This window comes from Stenella coeruleoalba (assembly GCF_951394435.1).
Source record: "Stenella coeruleoalba genome assembly, chromosome: 6".
In the NCBI taxonomy this organism is placed as follows: domain Eukaryota; kingdom Metazoa; phylum Chordata; class Mammalia; order Artiodactyla; family Delphinidae; genus Stenella; species Stenella coeruleoalba.
In genome coordinates this window covers 120070732-120094216 of record NC_137151.1, presented here as the reverse complement: position 1 = coordinate 120094216, position 23485 = coordinate 120070732, and the positions used below count along the sequence as shown (strand labels likewise).

Below are 23485 nucleotides of genomic sequence, written 5' to 3'. Positions count from 1 at the left end.
GGTGTTAGAGGACAGGGCTGCAGAGGAGAAGGAGCAAAGTCGGTGGTAGAAGGAGAACAACTAAGTTCTGTTTAAGTTCATAAATATTCCAGCTGTGCCTCCCCGGCCTCCAGAATAATGTCCAGACTCCAAGGCTGCAGTTAAGGCCCTTCTCAGTGTGCCTCCCTCCTACCTATCCAGCTTTGTCTCGCCCCACCTCATTAGAGCCCAAACTCCATGCCTTCCCGGCCTAACAGGACTCACATCTTCCGTCTCTGACACCAGGGCCTATGCTCAAACTTGCTCTCTCTTCCTCTTCGCAGTGCTCTTCCCTCATATTTCTCTGTTCAAATTCCACCAACCATGTAGGCAAAGATTTAAACAATGCAAAAAGCACTAATCATAAAAAGGAAGCACTGAACTACGGCACTTGACTAAAATGAAGAACTTCTCTTCTCAGAAGACACCAGTACAAGACTAAGAGGCAAGCCACAGACTTGGAGAAGATATCTACAAAGCATGTATCGGACAAGGAACTCCATATCCAGACTATATAAAGGACAACAAATCAATAAGAATTAGCCCAATTAAGAAAGTGGGCAAAAGACCTGAACAGGCACTTCACAAAAGAGGACATCAAGTAGCCAACAAGCATGTGACAAGGGCTCAACACCAAAGACAATGTAAATGAAAATTATAACGAGATACCACATTTAGCCAAAATGGCTAATATTTTAAAAACTGACACCACCCTCTATTGCCAAGGGTAAGAGTCAACTAGAACTCTCTTATGTTGCTGGTGAAGGTGAAAATTGGTACAAACATTTTGGAAAACTGGCAATATCTACTATTGCTGATCATATGCCATCCACACAAGCCAGCAACTCCTCTCCTAGAAATAAATGCATGAATCCACAAAAAGAAACATTTAAGAATGTTCACTGCAGCTTCGTTAATAAAAGCCAGAAACTGGTAAATGAAAACCAAAATGCCCATGAACACTAGAGAAGGTAAATGGTGCTACACACACACAATGGAATACTACTTAGCAATTTAAAAAAAAAAAAGCTACTGCTACATACAACATGGATGAATCTCACAAAAATATTGATGAAGGAAAAAGGCCAGACTCATATTGTACTTACTGTATGATTACATTTAAATGAAAGTCAAGAATAGCAAAATTGATCTATGGTAATAGAAGTCAGAAGAGTGGTTATCAGGATGGAAGGATGCAGCACTAACTGGGCAGGGGCACCCTGGGAAGGGTGCTGGAAATGTTCAGTATTTGGATTTGGGGGTTGGTGACAGGTGTATACATATGCCAAAACTGTGCTCTTGCTGTATGTGTTACACTTCATTAACAAAAAAAATTTACAGATAAAACTTTTTAACACAGAAAAATATCCTACCCATGCCACCTCCTCCATCAAGTTTTGCCAGCTGAAATATATCTTTCCATGGGGGCCTCTGTAGCATTTTAATGTCCTTTCTTTTGTGCCATTCATCACAGTTCATCTTGAATTTCAGTGGAGTCTCTTTTTTTCCCTAACTAGATGGTTATCTTGCTTGTGGCAGTGACCATGCCTTTCACCTTCTACCAACAGAGAGTCTGGCAAATAACAAAAGCTGAAAAAGGTGTTTGTTGAATTACATGGAAGGAAAACTTGGGTGGGTGCCCAGATAGGCGAAAGGGGTACAGGAAGAGGAAGGAAGGCCTAGGAAAAGAGATAGCAGATCTCCAAGGAAACCTTAAGATACAATTTTACCTAGTTTCTGAAATCGTATTAAATGTCACCTTGAGTAAAAAAGAACAAATCAAAATACCAAGTCTTACCTAGACTGTGGATAAACAAACATTGCACTCCTTCACTTGCAGGAAAGCCACCAAATAAATGTTTACCTAATGTCGACTGAAGAAAAATGCACAACCTAAAAGTTGTGAGTTATGTTTTATTTGGGGACCTTACTGAGGACTATAGCCCAGGAGACAGCCTCTCAGATAGCTCTGAGGAACTGCTCCGAAGAGGTAACAGAGGAACCAGGATACAAAGGACTTTTTGCTGAAAAGAAAATATGTAATTCAACACCAAAAGATTAGTGCTAATCAACAAAAAACAGACACCTCAAATAAATGATTTTAGTGCTTTTCTATGTATGGGAAGATGCAAGTGTCTGAGCTCATTGAAATTATTCCTTAGATATGCATCTTAATTATCTGGGGCAAGTATCCTGTTTTTCTCCATCCTGAATTCCCCTCTGGGCCCATCTTCAAGGGTGGCTTCAGTGGCTGATGGCTTGATGGTGGCCAAAAGTTGTTGTTGTTTACTGGAATGGCAGGCAACATTGTTTACTGAAAATGGCAGACAACACCTCTGGGTGTTTCAACGGTGATGGGAAGACTTCACCAAGGAGAGTAAGATCGCATAGCCATGCTGCTAAAAATATCATCACCCTAGTGTAGTGGAAAAAGCCCAGACTGCAGGAGACTTAGAGCCGAATTCTAACTCTGCCCCAACTTGCTGTGATCCCTCAACAATCTCTTTGCCTCTCTGGGCCTCAGTTTCTTCATATATAAAAATAACAGGGGTTGGATTAGCAAATTCTCTGAAGTCTAACTGTACTGATATTCTGAGTATACAATCGATCTCTCTCTCAGTCCAACGCAGGAGCACACCAGAAACCCCTGCAAAACACCTAAACGGCGCCCCAGGCCAACGAACAAGTACAACTTGAAGGAGTCATTTGTTATATTATCTTTCATAATTTAATCAGTGTTTGTGTTTGTTGTTTCGTCCTTACCATGATTTGCAGGAGATTTCTGAGTTCCATGCAAATAGAAGTTACCTCTCTGTGGGCTGTCATCTTTTGAGGCTGAAGAGGATCTTCCCGCCTGGTTTCAAGTCTAGGGATTCAGAAACCACGAAACCTACAAGCAGGTTTATGAACTTGCGCGCATTGCGCGGCACACTGGAATCTAAGTTACAGAGGAATTGAGTGCAGGGGATGCTGGGATTTGTAGTCCCTGGGCTTTCTGTTGCGTGTTGGGATCTGTGGTCCCCCGGGCTCTCCCCTGGAATTCTGGGAAGTGTAGTCTCCGCCACATCGCACAGGGCAACCTGCCGTTATCTCAGAGCCCTACTGTGCCAGCGGCAGGAGCGGGCTCGAAGCGAGCGTCTGCAGATCTGAAGCCAACCCTCCGCAGGGTCAAACTCTAGGCAACAACACCAAATGAAAATTTTGTCCTACGGGACTTCCCGGGGAGGGCCCTTCCCATTGACGCTCTCCGTCCCCCTGCGAAGCCGCTGAATGTTTCTATTGGTTGATCAAGATGCCAATCGCCGAGGCAGGCTTTCCATTGGCTTCAGAGCGGGCGCTCCGAGGCTAGAGGGAAGGAGAAGGGATCAGGAGCGGGAGCTGAGGGAAAAGAGGTCGGTCCGGGTCTGGACGCTGTCGCTGCTCGCCCGAGGTCTGCAGGCCGGGCTGCGGCTCAGTCCTCGGCTCCTGGGCACAGTCTACGGAGGCTCCGCCGGGCCAGCGTGGGAGAGCCGCAGGCGGCGGCCGCCGCATCATGTCAACCAAGGACGAGCGGGCCAGGGAGATCCTGAGGGGCTTCAAACTGTATCCTCCCGGGAGCGGGGCTGGGCCGGGAGGACTTGGGAGGCGGCCGCTCACTGAGGAGACCGGCCGGGGGCGGGCCGCGCCAGGTGGGCACCCGAGGAGAGGGCGGCGGGAAGGGAAAAAAGGAACGCCGTCCCAGGCCGCCGGCGGGACCGGGCGCGGGAGGCGGGGAAAGGGGCGTCCGGAGGGAGGGAGGGGAGGTTGATGGGGGCCCCGTGGGTAGAGGCGGAGGAGCCGCGGAATTGGGCTGAGAGAGGGGCCGGGCGTCGGAGACAGGTGTCGAGAGGCGCGCTTGGGTCCGAGAAGAGAGGCCGGGAAGGGGCTGCGGCCCGCAGGGGAGGGCCGAGGGGGCGCGGTGGGCTGGCCTCGAAGCCTAGCTGCCTCTTTGGCGGGAAGCCCACCAGGGCAGCAGGGAAAAGTGACTTGGAGCGAGTGGCCTTGTGTGGGACAAATGCAGGCGCTGGTGTTGAACTCTCTCGGGTTCTCCCCTCCTACCCCCCCCCACCCCGGTCTTGTTTCCACAACTTCTCTTGCTCACTTGTGGCTTTTTCCAGGGTTGGAGCGGAGGAAGGTGGGGAGTGAGAAGTCCGAGGTGGACCTCATCTTAACTCTGTCTTGGCCCTTGGAGGCACTGGACGGTCGCTGCTTCTCCCTCAGATCCTCAGTTTTCTTTCCAGCGGAATGAGAACCCTAAATTTGCGCGTGCGAAGCCTTGAGGAGTTATGGTTTTGCACTGGGACTCCTGGCAAAGGTGTCTGCTCCCTCGATTTTGTGTGGTTAACGCGTAGACATGGTGGAGCTGTCCAGCAATTATTTGATGACGTTGGGGACACGGTAGCATTTAGCAGCATATCGAAATCATTGCCTCAGGCCTGTGGTGGTGCCGCGGGTGCAACCTTCTCCCCTTCCGTAGTGAAGCTTTGTGTTTTAATGGAATGTTAATCTGTGACCATATGATGCAGATGAAAAAACCCAATCTCGTTCATTCCAGTCTTACATTTTCCTGCTGACCTTAATCTCTTCTTACATCCTATGGCTACAATATGGAACACTCTTAAATTCGTCTCTCAGTGACGATGTAGGGTTCCTCTCCTGGAGGTTTCGTCAAGCACCGTTCTCTGAGCTGCCAGTGTGTTTCCACAGTGTCCATTTCACCCCTGCAAATTTTAATTGCTTTGTCATAATCAGAAACCAAGTTGGTAGTAAGTTTTAGAACACAACAGCAAAAAAGTTACAGGAAGTTTTGGATGTACAAATGAAACTTTTCAAATGGAAGCTGACCTGCTGTGCTTTTTTTTTTTAAGGGAAGGCCCTTAAAAAAGGCCTTTACATACTGCCATTCATGATGAACTTTCAGTACTTTTATGCAGTGATGTTTAGTAACAGCCTCTTTTATAGCTCCATGTACCTTCCCGTGTTTCTCTTCATAATAGTGCCTATAAGTAGATAGGCATGGCTGAAGTATTAGAAAAGCTATGACATGGATTTTATTTTTCCCTTAAGTAATTTATATTATTACTTAACATTTATGCTGTAAACAGTAAACTGGAGACTATGGAGAATTGAGAGATTTCACAAGCCATGTTTTTGTCTGGAGTTAACATTGTTGCTGAAAGTAAGAGTCTTTTTAATGGCTCTTGAACACCCCAAAAAGGGAAAGTTTGAGCTTCTCACCTTCAGTCTTGTCTCTTGAACCTTGTTCAAGAGAAACTTTGGCTCTTGAGAAAGAGGCTAAGGGACAAATATGGAAAAGAATAGAAAGCAGAATCTGTGTCGTTTAGTGCATCAGGAAGCAGGTTTTCAGGGAAAATTTGACCTGGGCTGATTAAATCACAAGGGAAGCAGCCACCAAAAAACAGTTAGCATGGGAGCAAAGGAATACTCATCCTCTGGTGGCCTTTATTGGCATCTGAGAATTAAGAGAGAAAAGGAAAGGAGTTCTAGGATTTGTTACTACCTTCAGGAGAAAATAAAATTAACATTTTAGTAAGAAACTACCTGACTATTGTCCACCTTTTATTGCATAAATTGTTTTTCTGAACTTTCACAGCATCTGTTTCTGAAGAGTTTTTACTACAAAAAGAAATCGCCATTTTACTCTTCTGCCAACAATGTTGATGATCCTCATTTGCCACATTGACTATGTTGGGCTTTTTTATTTTTGTCAGTTTGAACAACAGATGACATCTTGTTTTAATTTGTATTTCCCTGATGCCTAGATCCCTGGAGAGGTCATATAGGACAGTGGTTCGGTGCTATACTGGCCTGTAGAGCTATACTCTCAGCATTGGAATTCTAGCCCTGCACTCCTGGTTGTGTGTCCCTGAGCAGCTTCTTTAACTGCTGCCATAATTTCCTCCACTGTAAAAAGGGATAAAAATAATACCTTATCTCCTAGGGTTGTTGGGAGGATTAAATGAGTTGGTATTGAAAGCACGTAGCCAAGCTCCTGATGCCTAGTAAGCATTATGTATTAGCTATTATGGTTGTCGTTGTTGTTAGTAGAGAAGTCACGGAATCTTCTGTTTGACCATTTCTTTTTCTTCGTGAATTGCTTGTTGATATTGAATTGTTTATTTTTCTTACTGCTTTGTAGGTGTTCTTTCTTGTAGTATCAATCCTTTGCCTGTATTGTACGTTGCACATCTTTTCTCTCAATGTATTGCTTGTCTGTTTTTTGTTGAACAGAAATTTTAAATTATCACTTCAAATTCATCAATATTATTCATGTGGCTTCTGAATTTTGTGTCTCGTTTAAGAAGACCTTCCTTATCTTCAGGTTAATTAAATAGCCTATGTTTCTTTCTCTTTGTAATGTTTAGCTCTTTAATCCATCTGAAATGTATTTACACAGATGGTATGTGGTAGAAATCTAACTTCCTTTGCTATTTGGATAGCCAGTTGCCCACTACTGTTTCCTAAGTAGTTAGGCCATCCTTTCCCCTCTGTTTTGAAAGCTATCTTTGGTGTCAAATACTCAGTCTCCATAAGACATGGGTTTATTTTTGGAATATTTCTGTTTCATCGGTCTGTTTATCTCTTCCCATTCCTTTCCTGTACGCATTAGTTCAATTATTATAGTTTTATAGTATGATTTAGTACAGTTTACAATAGGATTGATATGTCATGAACAGGGTTATGTGTTTGAAGTCATAAGTTCCTTGTAAATATTCATGCCCTTTTTATACAAATAGAAGCTTGCCCATATGCCCATAATAGATACTCAGTAAGTATGAATAACATACTTCATAAATCAGGGATAGTCTTTGTGTCTGAGAGAATTCAACATAAACTCTTGTATTTGTCATAAGTCTTTTCAAAAATAAAATATTTAAAAAAAATTTTTTTTTTTTTTTGGCCACACGGGCTTGTGGGATCTCAGTTCCCTGACCAGGGATCAAACCTGTGCCCTCTGCAGTGGAAGCTCGGAGCCCTAACCACTGGACCGCCAGGGAATTCCCAAGATTTCTTTTTCACATCATCTCCACCCCACTGCTTTTAGCTCATACACATTAAGAGTCTTACATTTCTTTCTTGTTTGTTAAAAACATAACATTTTGTAGTTATAAACTAAAGTTGTGAATGAAATATTACTTGAGGAACAAATATGATTCTCCTGCAAAGTTTTGAATTTGAGTATTTTAAGTAGCTGATATGGAGATTTTGTTTGTAAATCCTGTGTTCCCCATTTCATTCATTCAACAGAGATCTTTCTGGAGACTTCTGAACAGGCACTGTGCACTTAAAGGACATAAATGAATGAGTCACAAACCCTTCTTTCCAGAAGTCTAACCATCTTTGTGTCTGTTTAGAAGGGATATCTTCAAAAGCAATGCATTTTTTAAAATAGTATGGAATTTTTCTTTTACAAACGCCAGCTACCTAGAAATGACCTTTGTTAATATTTCAGTATAGCCTTCTGATGTACCTAATGTTTAATGTGTTTCCTTTTATTAAAATGGAATCATAAGTATTATTTTGAAACTTTTAAACTTAATAAATTTACCACGTTCATAATTTTCGAAGATAGTTGCTTTCAGTTGCTTTCAGTGACATAAATTTGTCACTGAAAGTCTTCTTATACTAGTTTTCTAGTATAGGCTGTAATGCCCTGTTCAGCCTGTTCAAATTACTTTTTCCTCAACATAAATCCATAATTTTATTAAATTAATACCAAGAAACTGACACATTGCCATAAGAAAGGATTATGCTTTTATGATTTCATTATTTTTGATCCATCTGGAATTTGCTTGGGTATAAGGTATGAAGCAGATTTAATTTTTTTAAAGATTAGCTAATTGTCTCCATTTCTTTCTTTACTTATACTCCAGATATTAATATAATATCCAGAATATAATTGACAGCCTGCAAATCAATAAGATAAATATTTAACTCAAAATGGGCAAAGGATATGAACAAATAGTTCACAGAAGAAAGGTGCAAATGACCAATGAATAAATTCAGAGATGTTCAACCCTATTAAAACAACAGACTATCCCTTTTTTCCCAATAACTGACAAAAATTTAAAAGACTGATAATATTCAGTGTTGGCAACTATTGCGGAAAAGGGATGCTTCATTTGCTCTGTGTGTGTGTGTGTTTGTGTGTGTGAGTGTGTGTGTATGTGTGTGTGTGTGTGAGAGAGAGAGAGAGAGAGAGAGAGAGACCTTTATGGAAAGTAATTGATATCTATCAAAAGTTTACGTGTAAGTGCAGTAAAGCAGAGAGCTGTCATCAGTAGACTCTAGGTTCAGACTTTATTACCCCACCACTGTGACCCGAGGCGGAGCACTCAAACTCTGAACCTCACTATCCATTTCATTTCTTTAGAGGGTTGATATGAGGATTAAATGAGACTGCATATAAAATGCTTAGTACAGTGCCTCGCATACAGTAATAAATGTTAACTGCTGTATTATTTTTTTATTAATACTTAATATTATTAACGATAATAATAGCGTTAATATTTCTGTAAAACCACTTATTTTTCTGAGGTATAACCGATGACTTCATGCTATTATTCTCTTTCTAACTGAGCAACTGTAATACCTGTTTTGCCTCTGAAGAAATTAATCAATTGAGAAGCATTGTTGTGTACATAGTGTTTAGCTTGTTTTCTAGCAACTAATCACATTCCAATTTATGGCAGGTGAGCAAAAAAAGAACCAGTTTGGCTCAGAAGGTTTCTGAAAGCACCTTTCACTTGTGTTCTTGTATTTCCTCTCCATAGTTTGCTCCTGGATCTCCCACATTCTCTTTCTCACAGCACCTTGATCTTTAACTTTACCTCCAGTCAAAAATAGTTGGCTTTACATCTTCTATTCACTTAGATTTCCTTGTTAAGAGTAGGAGACTGTTGAACTTTTCTTGAATGTCAGTATTGCCTAAGAGGTGCCTTGGCCAAGTGTTAAAAATGAGTCTGGGGTTTATAATTCCTAAAATATAGTTTTTATCTTATCAACCCAAATTTTGGGAAAGCAACCAAAACATACCACCCATACAGCCAATAAATACACAGATTGTGTTGATCACAGATTGTCTAGTAATAGACTTCATGTAGATTGTGATCAGTAGTTTGTTCTCCAGAATCCTCCTGCATGGGCTCCAAGAAGTTGTTACCGTTATCCTGAATGGATTAAATGACTATAACGTCCTATTGATTTTGTTATTTAGGATTTTTAAACAGGAATTGCTGCTTTTGCATTTGGGGGAGGAATTTGGAATATAATTAGATACTTATAGTCTTCTTCAGACCTTCTAAATTTCTTTCCAGGATTGTGTTTCTAGTGAAATATTAACCTCTGGAAAAATGAAACAGAATATGGTAAGACTCTCATGGAAAATTCTGGTTGTATCATCACTATATTTGATAAAGGACTGTCAATAGGGCTGAGGTTTGCCAGCTCTAGATTCTTATTAGGCTTGACCTCACTTTTGCCTCACAGGCTTCACTTGTCAGCACTCTGCATCCACAAATCCCCATGTTAGAGGAGGCCTTGACTTCTTAAAGTATGGACCTATCCCTATTCCTGAGCTTTAGCATCATAGGAAGATATTGTAAAGGCAAGGCCATCTTTCTAGTAATCTGACTGTTCCAACCATTGCTTGAATGCTTAAAACTCAAATTATCAAGATTTTAGGAGCAACATTCTTCTTTTGCTTTTGATCTGCTGATAATTTTGAAGCTGAGAGGAAAAGCAAATATATTTTCTTATAGTCCAATATCCATAAAGATCTCAGTGGATTGGACTAAATAAGCACGCTGTTTATAGAGGAATTTGCTTAGGCTGCTGTCGGGGGGGAGGGGTACAGCAAAGTGGAACTGGTCCAGAGGAGAGGCACTTGAAACATGTCAGTACAATAACTGGAGAACTGAGGAGGATTAACCTGAAGATGAGTTGGGCAAAGGATATGAGTGTTCTAAAGTTTAAAAAACTGTTCTAGGGGCTTCCCTGGTGGCACAGCGGTCAAGAATCCGCTTGCCAATACAGGGGACATGGGTTAGAGCCCTGGTCCAGGAAGATCCCACATGTCACGGAGCAACTAAGCCTGTGCACCACAACTACTGAAGCCTGTGCTCTGCAACAAGAGAAGACACCGCAATGAGAAGCCTGCTCACCGCAACAAAGAGTAGCCCCCACTCGCCTCAACTAGAGAAAGCCCGCGCACAGCAGTGAAGACCCAATGCAGCCAAAAAAAAAAAAAATCTGTTCTAAAGAAGAAAAAGTAAATGTGTTCTGTGTGGCTCTCAGAGGATACAAGGTTAGAAGTTACAGGGGACAGAGTTTAGCCCAGTTTTAATAAATAGAGTTACCTGAAGAAAAAAATTGTTTCAGAAAATATTTTAAGCACCAGATGGATGCCTGTCCATCAGGAGTATTGCAGAAGGAAATTATGTACGCATCAGATAAGGCATTAGAGTAGATAAACTCCAGAAGGACTCAAATCCTTTCAACACTGCAATTCTTTGATTTGGTGACAACCTTTCTTAGTTAACAAGGACTCTTTTCAGCAATATTTCTATTAAGGTATGTACTACACCTAAAATAGGCAAAACATTTTTTTGTGTGATTTGATATAATTAAAACATGATATTGTTTCCTTTTTGTTTTTCAGACAACTCTTTTTAGATTAATACTACTCAGTATTAATGTTGTATTTTGTTTAGTGCATTGTGGATCCACTGATTTCAAAGTTAGGGAGAGCAATTTTTGCCTCTGAATTTGGATAAAGTCTAGAGAACTAAACATAAATAGCTCTAATATAAATAACACTTTAAATATAGCCACAAGAAGAAGGGGGATAGCCTAATAATATTTGACATTCTTGTAGTCTTTTTCAGTTTTTCAAAGCACTTTCACATATTATTACATTATTACAACTCTACACATTATTATCCATACTTTATAAATGGGGGTAATAAGGATTGACAAGGTTGTCACTCAGATAAAGTCAGAACCTTAATTTAAACCTTGGTTTGTCTTTCTACAAACTACTGTTTTCTATAGTATACCGTGATTCCTCTCTGGAGAATTTATTTTTGTTACCATATTATCGATTTTGAGTTTAAAATTTTTCCTCAGTGTTTAAGTCACAGATTTATTTTTCACTTGAAAATTATTCTCTTCCATAGTGATCACATCCCCTGTATTCTTCTTTGTTTTTCCTCACCTCTCAGATACAGAGGGCAGGATTTAGCTTGGGATAAGGAAGAATTTTCTAACAATTAGCGTTAGCTGAAAAAAAGACATTTTCCAGAAACTATTGAAGCAGCATGTATTTTTCTGCTAGGGCTGCCACAACAAAATACCAAAATACAACAGACATTTATTTCTCAACAGTTCTGGAGGCTAGGAAGTCCAAAATCAAGGTACTGACTGATTTGATTCCTGGCTTACAGATGTCCACCTTCTCCCTGTGTCCTCACATGGTAGAGAGTGGATGGGCAAATTGTAGGAGTCATAACTATTATACCATGTGTGGCACCGCTACCTGTCTGACTGTTCTACTTGGAAAGGGTGGTTCATAGATCACTGCAGGGAAAAGAAAAAAAATTTTTAAGGGACTAAATGTGAGAATCAAGCCTGATCACTTACTTTCATGGAATAAGAAGTAAGAGATTTAAAAGCTTTTGCTTTTGAGCCACCTTCTGTGAGAAGGATAAAGGCAGAGGCCTTACTGCTGCCACTTATCTGGTGGTTCATTCAGACATGTGTTAACAGGGTCTATAAGTGCCAGGTAATTTGCTAAACCCAAGAGATACGAAATGATAAGCCAGTTTCTATATCCTAAGAACTTTTATGAGGGAGGGAGGGAGAGACAGAGACAGAGATGATAACAATCAAAATATAGTGTGATAAGTGCCTAGTAGTATGAAGTACTGTGGAACCTCAGAAGTAATGTGGGACCCGCTGCTGAAGGTGTTCTGGAAGACTTCAGAATTATCATTTGAATCGCATCTTGGATAATGAGTAGCTGTTGAGCAGTTTAATTTTAAAGATACTGGGGAGGACTTCCCTGGTGGCGCAGTGGTTAAGAATCCCCTGCCAACGCAGGGGACACGGGTTCCATCCCTGGTCCAGGAAGATCCCACATGCTGCGGAGCAACTAAGCCCGTGCACCACAACTACTGAGCCTGTGCTCTAGAGCCCGCGAGCCACAGCTACTGAGCCCGTGTGCCACAACTACTGAAGCCTGCATGCCTAGAGCCCACGCTCCGCAACAAGAGAAGCTACCGCAGTGAGAAGCCCGTGCACCGCAACGAAGAGTAGCCCCCGCTCACCACAACTAGAGAAAGCCGGCGCGCAGCAACGAAGACCCAACACAGCCAAACATAAATACATACATACATACATACATAAGTAAAAATAAAGATACTGGGGAGTAAGAGAGAAAGGAAGGTGATGGCATGAAAAATGAGGGAAGAGAGGATTTCAGAGGGGAGTTGGGGTCAAGAATGAGGAAGAATGAGGATCAAAAACAAGTCCTTGAAATTGCTGGAAATTTCATTCACTCATTGAATATTTGAGACTACTGAAAGTCCCATAATACCTTGTAGGTCACTGGTGATCTTTTTGAGAATAGCAGATTTTGAGAATAGTAGCTATTTGGGGAAACAAATTAACTATCATTTGCCAGGATTAAAAAATGGATACTAGATGAGGAAATAAATTCAGCAAGAATAGATTACTCTTCCAAGAAATCTGGTGACTTGAGAAAGCAGATATTAGGGGAGTAGGTAGAGAGATTTTACTAAAGGATGGAAGTCACTTATTTAAGCTTATCCAGCTTTGTGCAAGTTGCTTAACACCTATAAAACAAAGATGCTTGCTCTGTCTGCCTTACAGAGGTGTTATGAAATTTGAGTGGAATAATATATGCCAACTAACTTTAAAAACTATAGCTCTATAGATGTATTATGCTTACTATAACATTGTTAAAATTATTTAGTTATCTTTGTTTTGAAGTTCAGGGTTGCTTTCTATTTTGCAAATTTGTAGGTTTCAGGTTTCGGGGTGTTGATAAAGCCAGAGTCTTAGTGATCCTTTTTTTTTTACTCCAGATTAGACATCTGAAGCCTTTTTCACAATTCTGGGAAGTAATTATGGCTGTTGGAGTGATAGCAAAATAAGCCCCCTAGGGCTTCCCTGGTGGCGCAGTGGTTGAGAATCCGCCTGTTGATGCGGGGGACACGGGTTCGTGCCCCGGTCCGGGAGGATCCCACATGCCGCAGAGCGGCTGGGCCCGTGAGCCATGGCCGCTGGGCCTGCATGTCCGGAGCCTGTGCTCCACAACGGGAGAGGCCACAACAGTGAGAGGCCCGCGTACCGCAAAAAAAAAAAAAAAAAAAAAGCCCCCTACATGACACGTATGTCCCATTTGAAAGCCAAAATCATCTTTGGCTTTGCTTTTTTTTTTTTAAAAGATGGTTGTAATTTGAGGAAGTTGATTTCTCAGTACTGTAGCATTTTTAAAGCTAGGTAAAATTCAGGATCTCCAAATGTGGATTTCGATAGGATTTAAGGTAATATCCCCATTCTTCTGAATAATGTATAAGAAACAGTTGCTGACCCTTTTGGGAATGCACCTCAGGAAAGTGCCTTCTGTTATCTCTCCTTCGATCAGGTAGTTCTGGGAAGCAAATAAAAATGCAAAGGGAGTCTCTATGAATCTCTTTGGTTATGTCTATTCTAGTTTGTTTCTGAGCAGTTTCAGGCACATAACTGCACATATATCAGTAGAATAATAGACCTACTAGAAAAAGAAAGGTTTGTTTCACTGTTTGACTTTGCTAGTGAGAGGACTGTGTTATGTTTCAAATAGCGATCTTTTTCTCATTACTAACTTTCTTGCCTCCACTGGTTCCCAGACCAGTTTGAATTTTGATTGTATGCTTTCCAAGCATAGTACCTCTGCCAGGGCCAGAGTATCATTTCACAGGCATATCACCACTGATTACAGTGCTGCATATTATGTTTCAAGGATACTGAAACCAGGTTTCTCAGGGATCCGTTTATATTTTCTCACCTTGTCCCCATAAATAGGAAAAGTACCACAGGGAAAAATCACTGGGAACTTATTGGTCAAAGAAAGATGTTTAACTGCCGATCAATTAGAACTGGTTCTTAAAATATACCAAAAAATAAGATGCTCTGTATAACCAATGCTAGTGCAGGAGGAGCCTAAGAGGAGGGCTTTGATATTTAAGAATTAATGAAAGTGGGAGTAGGAGAAGGAAGTGAGTTCAGAGAGTGAACAAAGAAGAGAGAGTTTGAGAGGGGAGAGATCATAAAGGCAGAGTGTTAAAGGACAGAGAACAAGAACAAAAAGAAAAAAACACAACCAAAAACTAGGTAAGCAGAGCCAAGGAAGGCATTCCTGTGATGAAAATGTTCGGGATACCACTAAACAGAAACTCCCTGTTTACTGCTGGTCATTGCAGCTGCTTCCACCCCAGAGGAATGAGAGGGGGAAGTTTTTCTTCATGCCTGTGACCTTGGTATTGGAGCTTTGCCTCCTATTACTCAGGTCTGCCATAGTAGACATTAGCATATGTCATTTGTGCTTAGTCAGCCATTCTGCCTGAAAATTCTAGCCACCTTGAAACTCCTCAGACTACAGGTAATGAGCCACATGCCCATGTATAATTTACAGGTACTCTGCCAAGTCGTGAATACAACTTCTGAATGGGCTTTTAAACTCGAATGTGTTTTTACCTGCAATTTAGCTTCCTGACTTAACTGTTCTCCTTAAGGAGAATGGGGGTTTTTTGGTTTGTTGGTTTTCGCTGAGCTCCATCTCTAGTCTGGCCTTTCCATAGCCTGCTGAACCCTGAATGAGCAGCTCTCCTTGTTTGGCTTCTAGACACTCTTCAGTGAGCCTTGATTTCTGGTTGCTCAGCCTGAATGAGAATTCTAATCAACCCCTCTGACTCGCTCTCTGATGCTCAGTGTGGTTCAACACATATTTGAGAGGCAATTACGTGCTGAGCACTGAGAAGAGAAGGATAAATAATATAGTGCCAATGGAATTTGACTTGCAGACTTATATGCATGGTACGTTCTGATAAGTACTGTGATGCGAGTATAAACAAGTGTACAGGTGCACTGAGGAGGAACCAAAACTTTGCCTCAGGGTGTACCAGGGAACGTAATCAGAGAGGTTGACAATAGCACTGGGTTCTTAAGGAGAGTACTGGAGGGTGGGATGCCCATTCTGGTGGGAGCGGAGCAGCGGTCTGCTAAATACTCAAGCAAAAGAAGATATTGTCTTTGGGAAGTAGAGCAGTTAGGGGTGGCTGGAGGATAGGCTGTGCCTAGGAGCTAGGGTAGGAGGTGACTGGAGAATGCAAAGGATGGCAGAGACTAGACTTGGTGTCTTCCTCCCTCCAGTAAGGCTTGAGTTACCCTCTTAACTTCTTCACTCCAGACTTATAGCAGTTCATTATACCGGCTACCCTCCTGGTTGCCTGTTGATTTCCTGTTCTTTATTAAATTGTCCTTTCTACTTGACCTACCTTCCTATCTCACCCTTCTCCATTGTTCTTTTAACCTATTATTAACTTACAACCTTTTTTAAAAATCAGTATTCCCAAACCTATTTACAAAGCCTGAACTTATATGTTCCTCAGAAATGTGTGTGTCTGAGGATGGAAGGATTTTTTTTTTTTTTTTGGACAGTCACATAGGATTAACCGTGCCCATGTCAAGCAAGAGCAGAGGTCTTTCTGTCCTCTAGAACAGAAGTTTAAAGCTTCTTAAACTATTACTGGTAGCAAACCAGGTTTTTACTTCTAATCCTTTACAGACTGATATTTTTATAAAATAACTAAAATGAATTATTAGAAAAATGACATAGAAAATAAAAGTCAAAAATTTTATTATTAGAATCAACATTCAAATTACTCTGCTAAATTGCTATTAAAATTTTTAAATACTTGTCACATATATGCACTACCAAATGTAAAATAGATAGCTAGTGGGAAGCAGCCTCATAGCACAGGGAGATCAGCTCAGTGCCTTGTGACCACCTAGAGGGGTGGGAGGGAAACGCAAGAAGGAGGGGTTATGGGGATATATGTATACGTAGAGCTGACTCACTTTGTTATACAGCAGAAACTAACACACCATTGTAAAGCAATTATACTCCAATAAAGATGTTAAAAAAATAAAATTTAATTTAAAATAAATAAATTAATACTTGTTGCAAACTGGTAACCAATGCCTTCACAAACCAGCACCAGTCTGTGGACCATATTTTGAGTAACACATCTGTAGAATCCCCAGTACAACGAGTGCCTGATACACAGTAGAATTCAGTGCATGTTTGGGGAATAAATATGTGGATGAGATGGTTAGCGTGATTATAGTATAGGAGGGGAAAAATGATAGTGGCAGCTCTCTTTGGAGAGTTGAAGGGAAATGATTTAGTGAGAAAGTAAAGAGTACTCTAGTAATGTTACCCTCCATGTAAAATAAACTTTTTGTCATCACTCTCAGAGCATTGTTCCTTTGGCTCTCTCGTGAGGCAAATATGTACTAGTAAATCACCTTTGTGAATTTATGAGAAATATTAGTTTTGATCTTGCCAAAAAATATAAAAGTTACTCTGAATGTTTGCAGAAAAAATGTCAACCTGCTTATCTGAACTAGGTTTTAGGAGCAATTCTACAGTTGGCAAGGATTGATTTCAAATACTAACCCCTGCTCTTTAAATGAAAGTATTTCTCTGTGTTATAATGTGGACCATACTGCCAGATGCTTTGCCTGCCTGAGATTTTCTCATTTCCTTTTGCATGTTCTCAGAAGATAAGCTGAATAGGATAAGAAGTCTTTATATCAAAAACTTTGTAATAAACAAGACTTCTATGTCCATTAAGGTAATTTCAGGTTGCTTATAACACTGCAAATTTTCAGTACTTAAAAGCAAATTGTAAGGTCTTGAATCCCTTTCAAATAAGGAATTCATGGCATCATTCAGGGAATAGAAAAGCAAGAGGTGTACTTTTTAGTATTTGAACACATAGCTGCATTTCAAGGAGATCATTAATTTGAAATATTTAATTAATTGAATGCAACTTATAACAGGGAAGTTTTATTATCATAAACAGAGTTTTGTTTCCATTGTGGATCAGTAAAGTCAGCCCTCCATATTTGTGGGTTCCACATCCTGGGGTTCAACTGCATATCAAAAATATTCAGGAAAAAAAATTCCAGAAAGTTCCAAAAAGCAAAACTTGAATTTGCCATGCCAGTAACTATTTACATAGCGTTTACATTGTATTAGGTATTATAAATATTCTAGAGATGATTTAAAGTATGCGGGAGGACGTGCATAGGTTGTATGCAAATACTATGCCATTTTATATGCAAATACTATGCCATTTTATAAATAAGGGTCTTGAGTATCCACAGATTATAGTGTAGAGCTATGTTTACCAGCTGTGAGTTCCTGAGAAAGGTGTTTAACTTCTGAGAGCAGTAGTGTTTCATGTGAGTGTCATTATTAAGTGAGATAAGATTGAAAAATAGAAAAGGAGGGGCTCTTAGGACAGTGCTTAGCATGTGCATTGAATGTGGGTACTCAGATATTAGTTCTTTTACCCTGCCTCCTCTTTCTTTGAAAGACCAGCTTTAAGCGATTAATGTAGCCAGATGCCAGATAAGGCTGGAAATATTATTCACCTTTTCCCTGGCCTTGTGTCTGCAGTTATCAAGTTGAACAAGACTGCTAGGAAGCTAGCTCTGAGAAAGGCAAGAGTTAGGACTTTCTTTATCTGTCTGCACTGGTAATGAATCATAGATTAAGAATTATTTGACCTTTACAGCATTGTTAGGCTACTATAATCAGTGGGGTTTCCCTTAGCCTTTGGAGATTTTATAGAAACTCAGAAGAGAGACAAGAACCTCAATCTGAAACTGATTTCCCCCAATCCTGACTGGACTGGATTGTCCAGCAATACCCCTTATCATTTGAATGAAGAAGAGACCAACCCCTCAACTAGTACTAGATCTGTTATCTGGACATTCTTGTGCCTTTATTGATTTTATATAGTTAGAGTGGTTCAGTAATTTCTGGAAAGCTTGCCTAAGCTAAAAAAAAATTGTGTCTCTAGGCACAGAGCCTATCCTCTGTAATATGTCATCTATCCATCAAGGATATGTAAAGGATCAAGAATCAGGGACCCCCAAAAGTAAATGAGTTCTGACCTGTGGAATACACTAACAGCATTATCTGAGCTGGCGTTCCACACCAGAAGGCATCCTGTATTCTGCAGTGTTTGAAGTGCCTTTCTAGCCTCGTGTCCTGGAAGAACTGCTTGTCCTGTACCACAAGCTTAGGGATCATGACTTACTCTTCTTCTGTCCCCCAGTCTTGAGTGTAGTTTCTCCCTGGTACAGACTGGGCATGCAGGAGGCCTGTTTATGTCATATAAATGTTAAGAGAATGGTTGTTGAAATCAGGTACTCAAAAACCAACTTTATGACTTATTGCCTTTGTGACCTTTAAGCATGGTACTTGCCATCCCTAAACCACAGATACCTCATCCATACAAGGGCTATAATAATAATACCTATTTCATAGGGTTGTGAGGATTGATTTAGATGTGGATAAAGCACTTAGCCAGTATCTGGCACTCAAGACATGTTAACTATCACCATTATACAGTAAATAAGTGCTGAATACAAGGATCAGTGGGACTATTATGGTTGTGCGTGATTCTGCCAAAGATTCTTACATCCAAGAGATGTGTAACATGAATCATCTGGCATCAGAATTCTTGCATTTCTTGGTAAAGTCTTCCCCTTTAGTTTCTTCTGTTTATTTAAACAGAGGTTTTCTCAGATATGGCCCATTTGATAATGTCTGATAAAGTGTACCAGCTGATTCATATAATGCCCCAGATAATTTTATATGAAAGTTTTCCTATTTTATTGGTTTTAGAAATTATTTTGAAGGAATAACAGTCTGATGGTGACTTATGAATACTTTTATATTAAATACTTAGTCATTCTAAAAAATATGCTAAACATTTCTAATTTCCATGGGAAAGCCCTCAGGAAAAAAAAAATCCCTCTGCCGCCTTTTTGTTAACGTCTCTAGTGAAGTTTAGAAATTCGAAGAAGAGTATTGCCAAGAAGCTGCAAAGAGACCCCATGTTTGAGCTTCCCACGTTCTTTCTGCACACAAAGAGAAGCATTTGGGCAAATAGTCCACTGTTTGTTGTTGGTTCCTAAAGCACTGCCAGGGGAGACTTATGCTCCTGGGGTCTCTTATGTCCCAGGAGGGAGATGATGGAGGATGATTATTAATCTACACCAACTTCAGTTTATTAGCTGTACTGGTTCCCAAACATGGTTTTTTTTTTTGGTGTTTTTTTTTTTTGCGGTACGCGGGCCTCTCACTGTTGTGGCCCCTCCCGTTGCAGAGCACAGGCTCCGGACGCGCAGGTTCAGAGGCCATGGCTCACGGGCCCAGCTGCTCCGCGGCATGTGGGATCTTCCCGGACCGGGGCACGAACCCGTGTCCCCTGCATCGCAGTGGTTGAGTGGACTCTCAACCACTGCGCCACCAGGGAGGCCCCCAAACATGTTTTTGACAGTGAAATATTCTGCAGGTTCTCTTGTGGTGTTTCTCTATCCATTTCCAGCACGGCAGCCAAAGATTTTATTTTTTCCATAACAATGTTTTACACATTTGATTTTTTTTTCTCATACTGCCCACCTCTCTTGTCTTCTAAGCTTGCTTGCCCTTCTTTGTGCACACAAACTATATAAGCTCCAACGACTGTTTTCCCCTGAAAAATGTAGTTATTCCAAACTTTCTTTCAGTCCCCTAAAATCTTATTTCCTAGAAACATCTTTTTCTCCTCATATCAATTCTTTGTTCATCCGCTGTAGATTACCCCTTCCTGGCTGGCATAGAATATGGGCTTCAGTGGCTATAATTTTTTCTTTCCATTCTTTAAAAGAGTTTTCTTTCCCAGAACCCTACAGCTACTCAGAGTATGATCCCTGAGCCAGTGCAGAATCTCAGGTCCTATCCTGAACCAGAATCTATATTTTGACAAGATCCGCACATGATTTGTATGCACATGAAAGTTTAAGAAAGCACTGCTGTAAATCATGTTTTGCTCAGAAGGGGGAAAGCTGGCAAGTAGTGGTTCTCAACCCTGGCTGTTCAGTGGAATCACCTGGGGAACTTTGAAAAATACTGATGCCTAGGTACCATCTTCAAAGATGCTAGTTTAATTGGTCTGGGGGGTGGTCCAGAAATTGGGAATTTTAAACGTTCCCCAGGCAATTCTAATATGCAGCCAAGGTTAAGAACCACTCTAGTGCATGAATCTTAAAATTTGCCCTAGTTTCCTAGAATAGCATTATATGTAAATCAGTGCAAAACTAATGACTAAGTAAAAGACTATGTTTTTTACATTTACATTTATTGGGAGGACATATATATACACATAGAAAAAATTGGAAATATAAACACTAAAATATTAAATGGTAATCTCTGGTTTATAGGATTACAGCTATTGTTTTTTTGTCCTCTATTTTCCAGACTTTCTATAATAACCATGAATTCTTTTGGTAAAAAATCCTCATATGTGTATATATACTTTTTAACAAATGTGATCACATTATATGTATTTTGTAAACCTCTGCATTTTAAAAAAAAGTTTATCCTTTTTCACACATCAGTATATTACAAATATTTTCTCATACCATTAAATATCATTTACATAGGCTTTTATATTGTTTAAAGTGAATCTTGACCCAGGATGACTGGATTTTTACTTAAAAGGTATGTTTATATACTGACTAGAGTCTTTTGAGAGACTGACTGTTTAACTCTTGGAAACCTTTAGTGCTTGGAAGCTTTCCTTGTCCACAGAAGGGAAGATGTTTAAATGGAGATGTCAGAACTGCGGTGAGGTCAGATCAGACCTTCCCAGAGGCTTTTGCAACTGTCATCAATTGAGTACCAGCATTTTTCTGAGCACTTAAACCTAACACATAGAACTTGACTTTACCATCCCAGAAGATGCTGTACCCTAGGGAATCCTTAATGATGTTTGTCTCGCAACCTATGTGTCCTATTGGAGGGCATTATATTTCTGAACTTCCTCTTCAAATCGTTTTTGGTTTAGTTGGAATTGTGCTTCAAGACAACTAATATCTATTACAGTTTGAGTTTCCTCTGCATTAATGTGTACATTTTGATATGAAGAGCTGGAATATCCTTTGAGCAACATCTTGAAAACATCAGTGGTATATAGTTGGCCAGGCTATGTTGTAATTAAAGAAAGTCAAGTACCTCTTTTTTCCTGAACTTGGGAATAAATACCAGTCCTCCAGCTTCAAAAAAAAATGATCTGCCTTTTCCTCTTGGCTGTTCTATTCCTGACCCAGTCCAGTTGCATTGTATGGGAAAGGAATAATTTTGCTAGTGGTCTCTTTACAATCAGAAGAAAGGAGATACATTCTACAGTTGGGGAACCTTTTAAAAGATGCACAGTAGCTGACTCTGCAGGGGAAGAGTTCTGCTTGTCATCTTTTTTACTTCATTTAACCTTTTCTCTACCAGAATCTATATATAAAAGGTTCAGAAATATACAGTTTTTAATTTCAGAGAAATAGGCTAAATGTTTTATTCACAGATTTGTAGTTCTGACTAACACAGCTTTTAAACTTAGCAGTTCTTCTGAGGAGAAAGATTCCACAACACTTCACAACCTAAAGACTTCAGGAGCTGTACCTACTGACTAAGGTCATGAGGGGATGTGTGTTCCTTTGAGTAGTGTTTGATCTGAGGTTGTGCCTAACCTGAGACAGTAGTGCTATCGACCTTGGCTATCTTGCCTGGTTATGCAAATCAGGAAGAGAGGCGACACCTGGGTATGGCACAGTATTGAAAGATGATACAAGTTAGTGAGTGGATATTCAGCTTTGGAGGCATGTTTTAGACACTGATACTTATCTTATCTCACAAGACCTGATCACAAGCAAGCCAAAGACGATACTTTGTACAAGCCTCCATTATAGATAGTACTTCTCACATTGCATTGTAATTATTCTTTTACCTGGTGGTTTTCCCTACCTGGAGGAGAACTCCAGAGAGCATGTACAGAGTCATGTCTTATTAATCATAGTATATCCTAGCCCTGAGCCTAACACTCATAAGTGTTCAGTAAATGTTAGGCAAATGAAATGTCCAGTCAGCCATGTTATAATCCAAAACCCTTTGGTCATTCAAATGTGGATTAACATTTTTTTTTTTTTTTTTTTTTTTTACCAATTGTAAGTTGATCATTACTTCACACCAGTAACTGTTTAACAACTGTATAGTAGATGACTATTCTGGACATTCTGGAGGGAAAATAAAGAGGAAATAATTAGGAAAACTTCTATCTAAAATTACATCAAAATTTGGGGATTCAATTTTTAGACCACATTTATTTCTGTTCAGAATGGCATTGTGTTTTGGAGGATGTGCATATACTGCACTACGTGTCATTATGGTACCTTAACTCTTAAATAAGATATGAAAACACAAATTAAGAAAAGAATATTTCCCTGGCCACTGATGTTAGTATATAAGGTAAATTAAATAGATGAGACACATGTTTGATGTTTGGATGCCTAGCAAAATTATTGCACAAAAGCATTATTTTGACTTCTTAGCTATTAGTCAGAAACACTGTAGTAGTCAGCTTAGAATTTGTTCATCCTGAGTAATTGTTTTTTTTGGTCATGCCATGAGGCTTATAGGATCTTGGTTCCCCAACCAGGGTTGGACCTGGGGCCAAGGCAGTGAAAGCACTGAGTCCTAACCACTGGACCGCCAGGGAACTTCCCGAGTAATTGTTTTTTTATTTTTTAAAAATGAAATATATGATTGAGATTAGTGTAGAATAAATATATGTTAGAGTACATATTAAACTATGTTTCAATATGTACCAAATTGCTATTTTAAATTAGTTCCTAACACTATATGTAAGAGAAAATTCAACAAGAAAAAAAGTGTATTTACTAAAGGAATATTACTAAAGGAATATTCTATACAAAAGAGCAATTCCTTTTATTTTATTTTATTTTTTTTTGCGGTACACGAGCCTCTCACTGTTGTGGCCTCTCCCGTTGCAGAGCACAGGCTCCGGACGCACAGGCTCAGTGGCCATGGTTCACGGGCCCAGCCGCTCCACAGCATGTGGAATCTTCCCGGACCGGGGCTCGAACCCGTGTCCCCTGCATCGGCAGGTGGACTCTCAACCACTGCACCACCAGGGAATCCCAGAGCAATTTCTTTATAAACTTAGAAGGTGGCTTAGTAGAGCAAGACCCGGGTTCTAATACTTCTCACTAGCTGTGAGGCTTTAAGTGC

The 23485-nt window shown here is 40.2% G+C and overlaps 2 protein-coding genes across 4 annotated transcripts in view; one reads left to right on the top strand and one right to left on the bottom strand.

The window, feature by feature from the left end:
* COPS7B (COP9 signalosome subunit 7B) overlaps positions 1–2986 on the bottom strand; it is a 28153-nt gene extending 25167 nt beyond the window's left edge. For all 3 annotated transcript variants that reach the window (XR_013828701.1, XM_079924230.1, XM_079924232.1), the window contains exon 1: positions 2782–2986. Coding sequence is in view for 1 of the 3 variants with exons in the window: in XM_079924230.1 (XP_079780356.1) it covers positions 2782–2844 (63 nt within the window). In the remaining 2 variants the exon portion in view is untranslated. The remainder of the gene's footprint in view (positions 1–2781) is intronic.
* Positions 2987–3348: 362 nt separating this feature from the next.
* The window catches only part of PDE6D (phosphodiesterase 6D), a 51916-nt gene continuing 31779 nt past the window's right edge, over positions 3349–23485 (top strand). Inside the window, exon 1 of the mRNA XM_079925344.1 lies at positions 3349–3600. Within this exon, the coding sequence (XP_079781470.1) occupies positions 3551–3600 (50 nt within the window). The 5' untranslated portion in view covers positions 3349–3550. The remainder of the gene's footprint in view (positions 3601–23485) is intronic.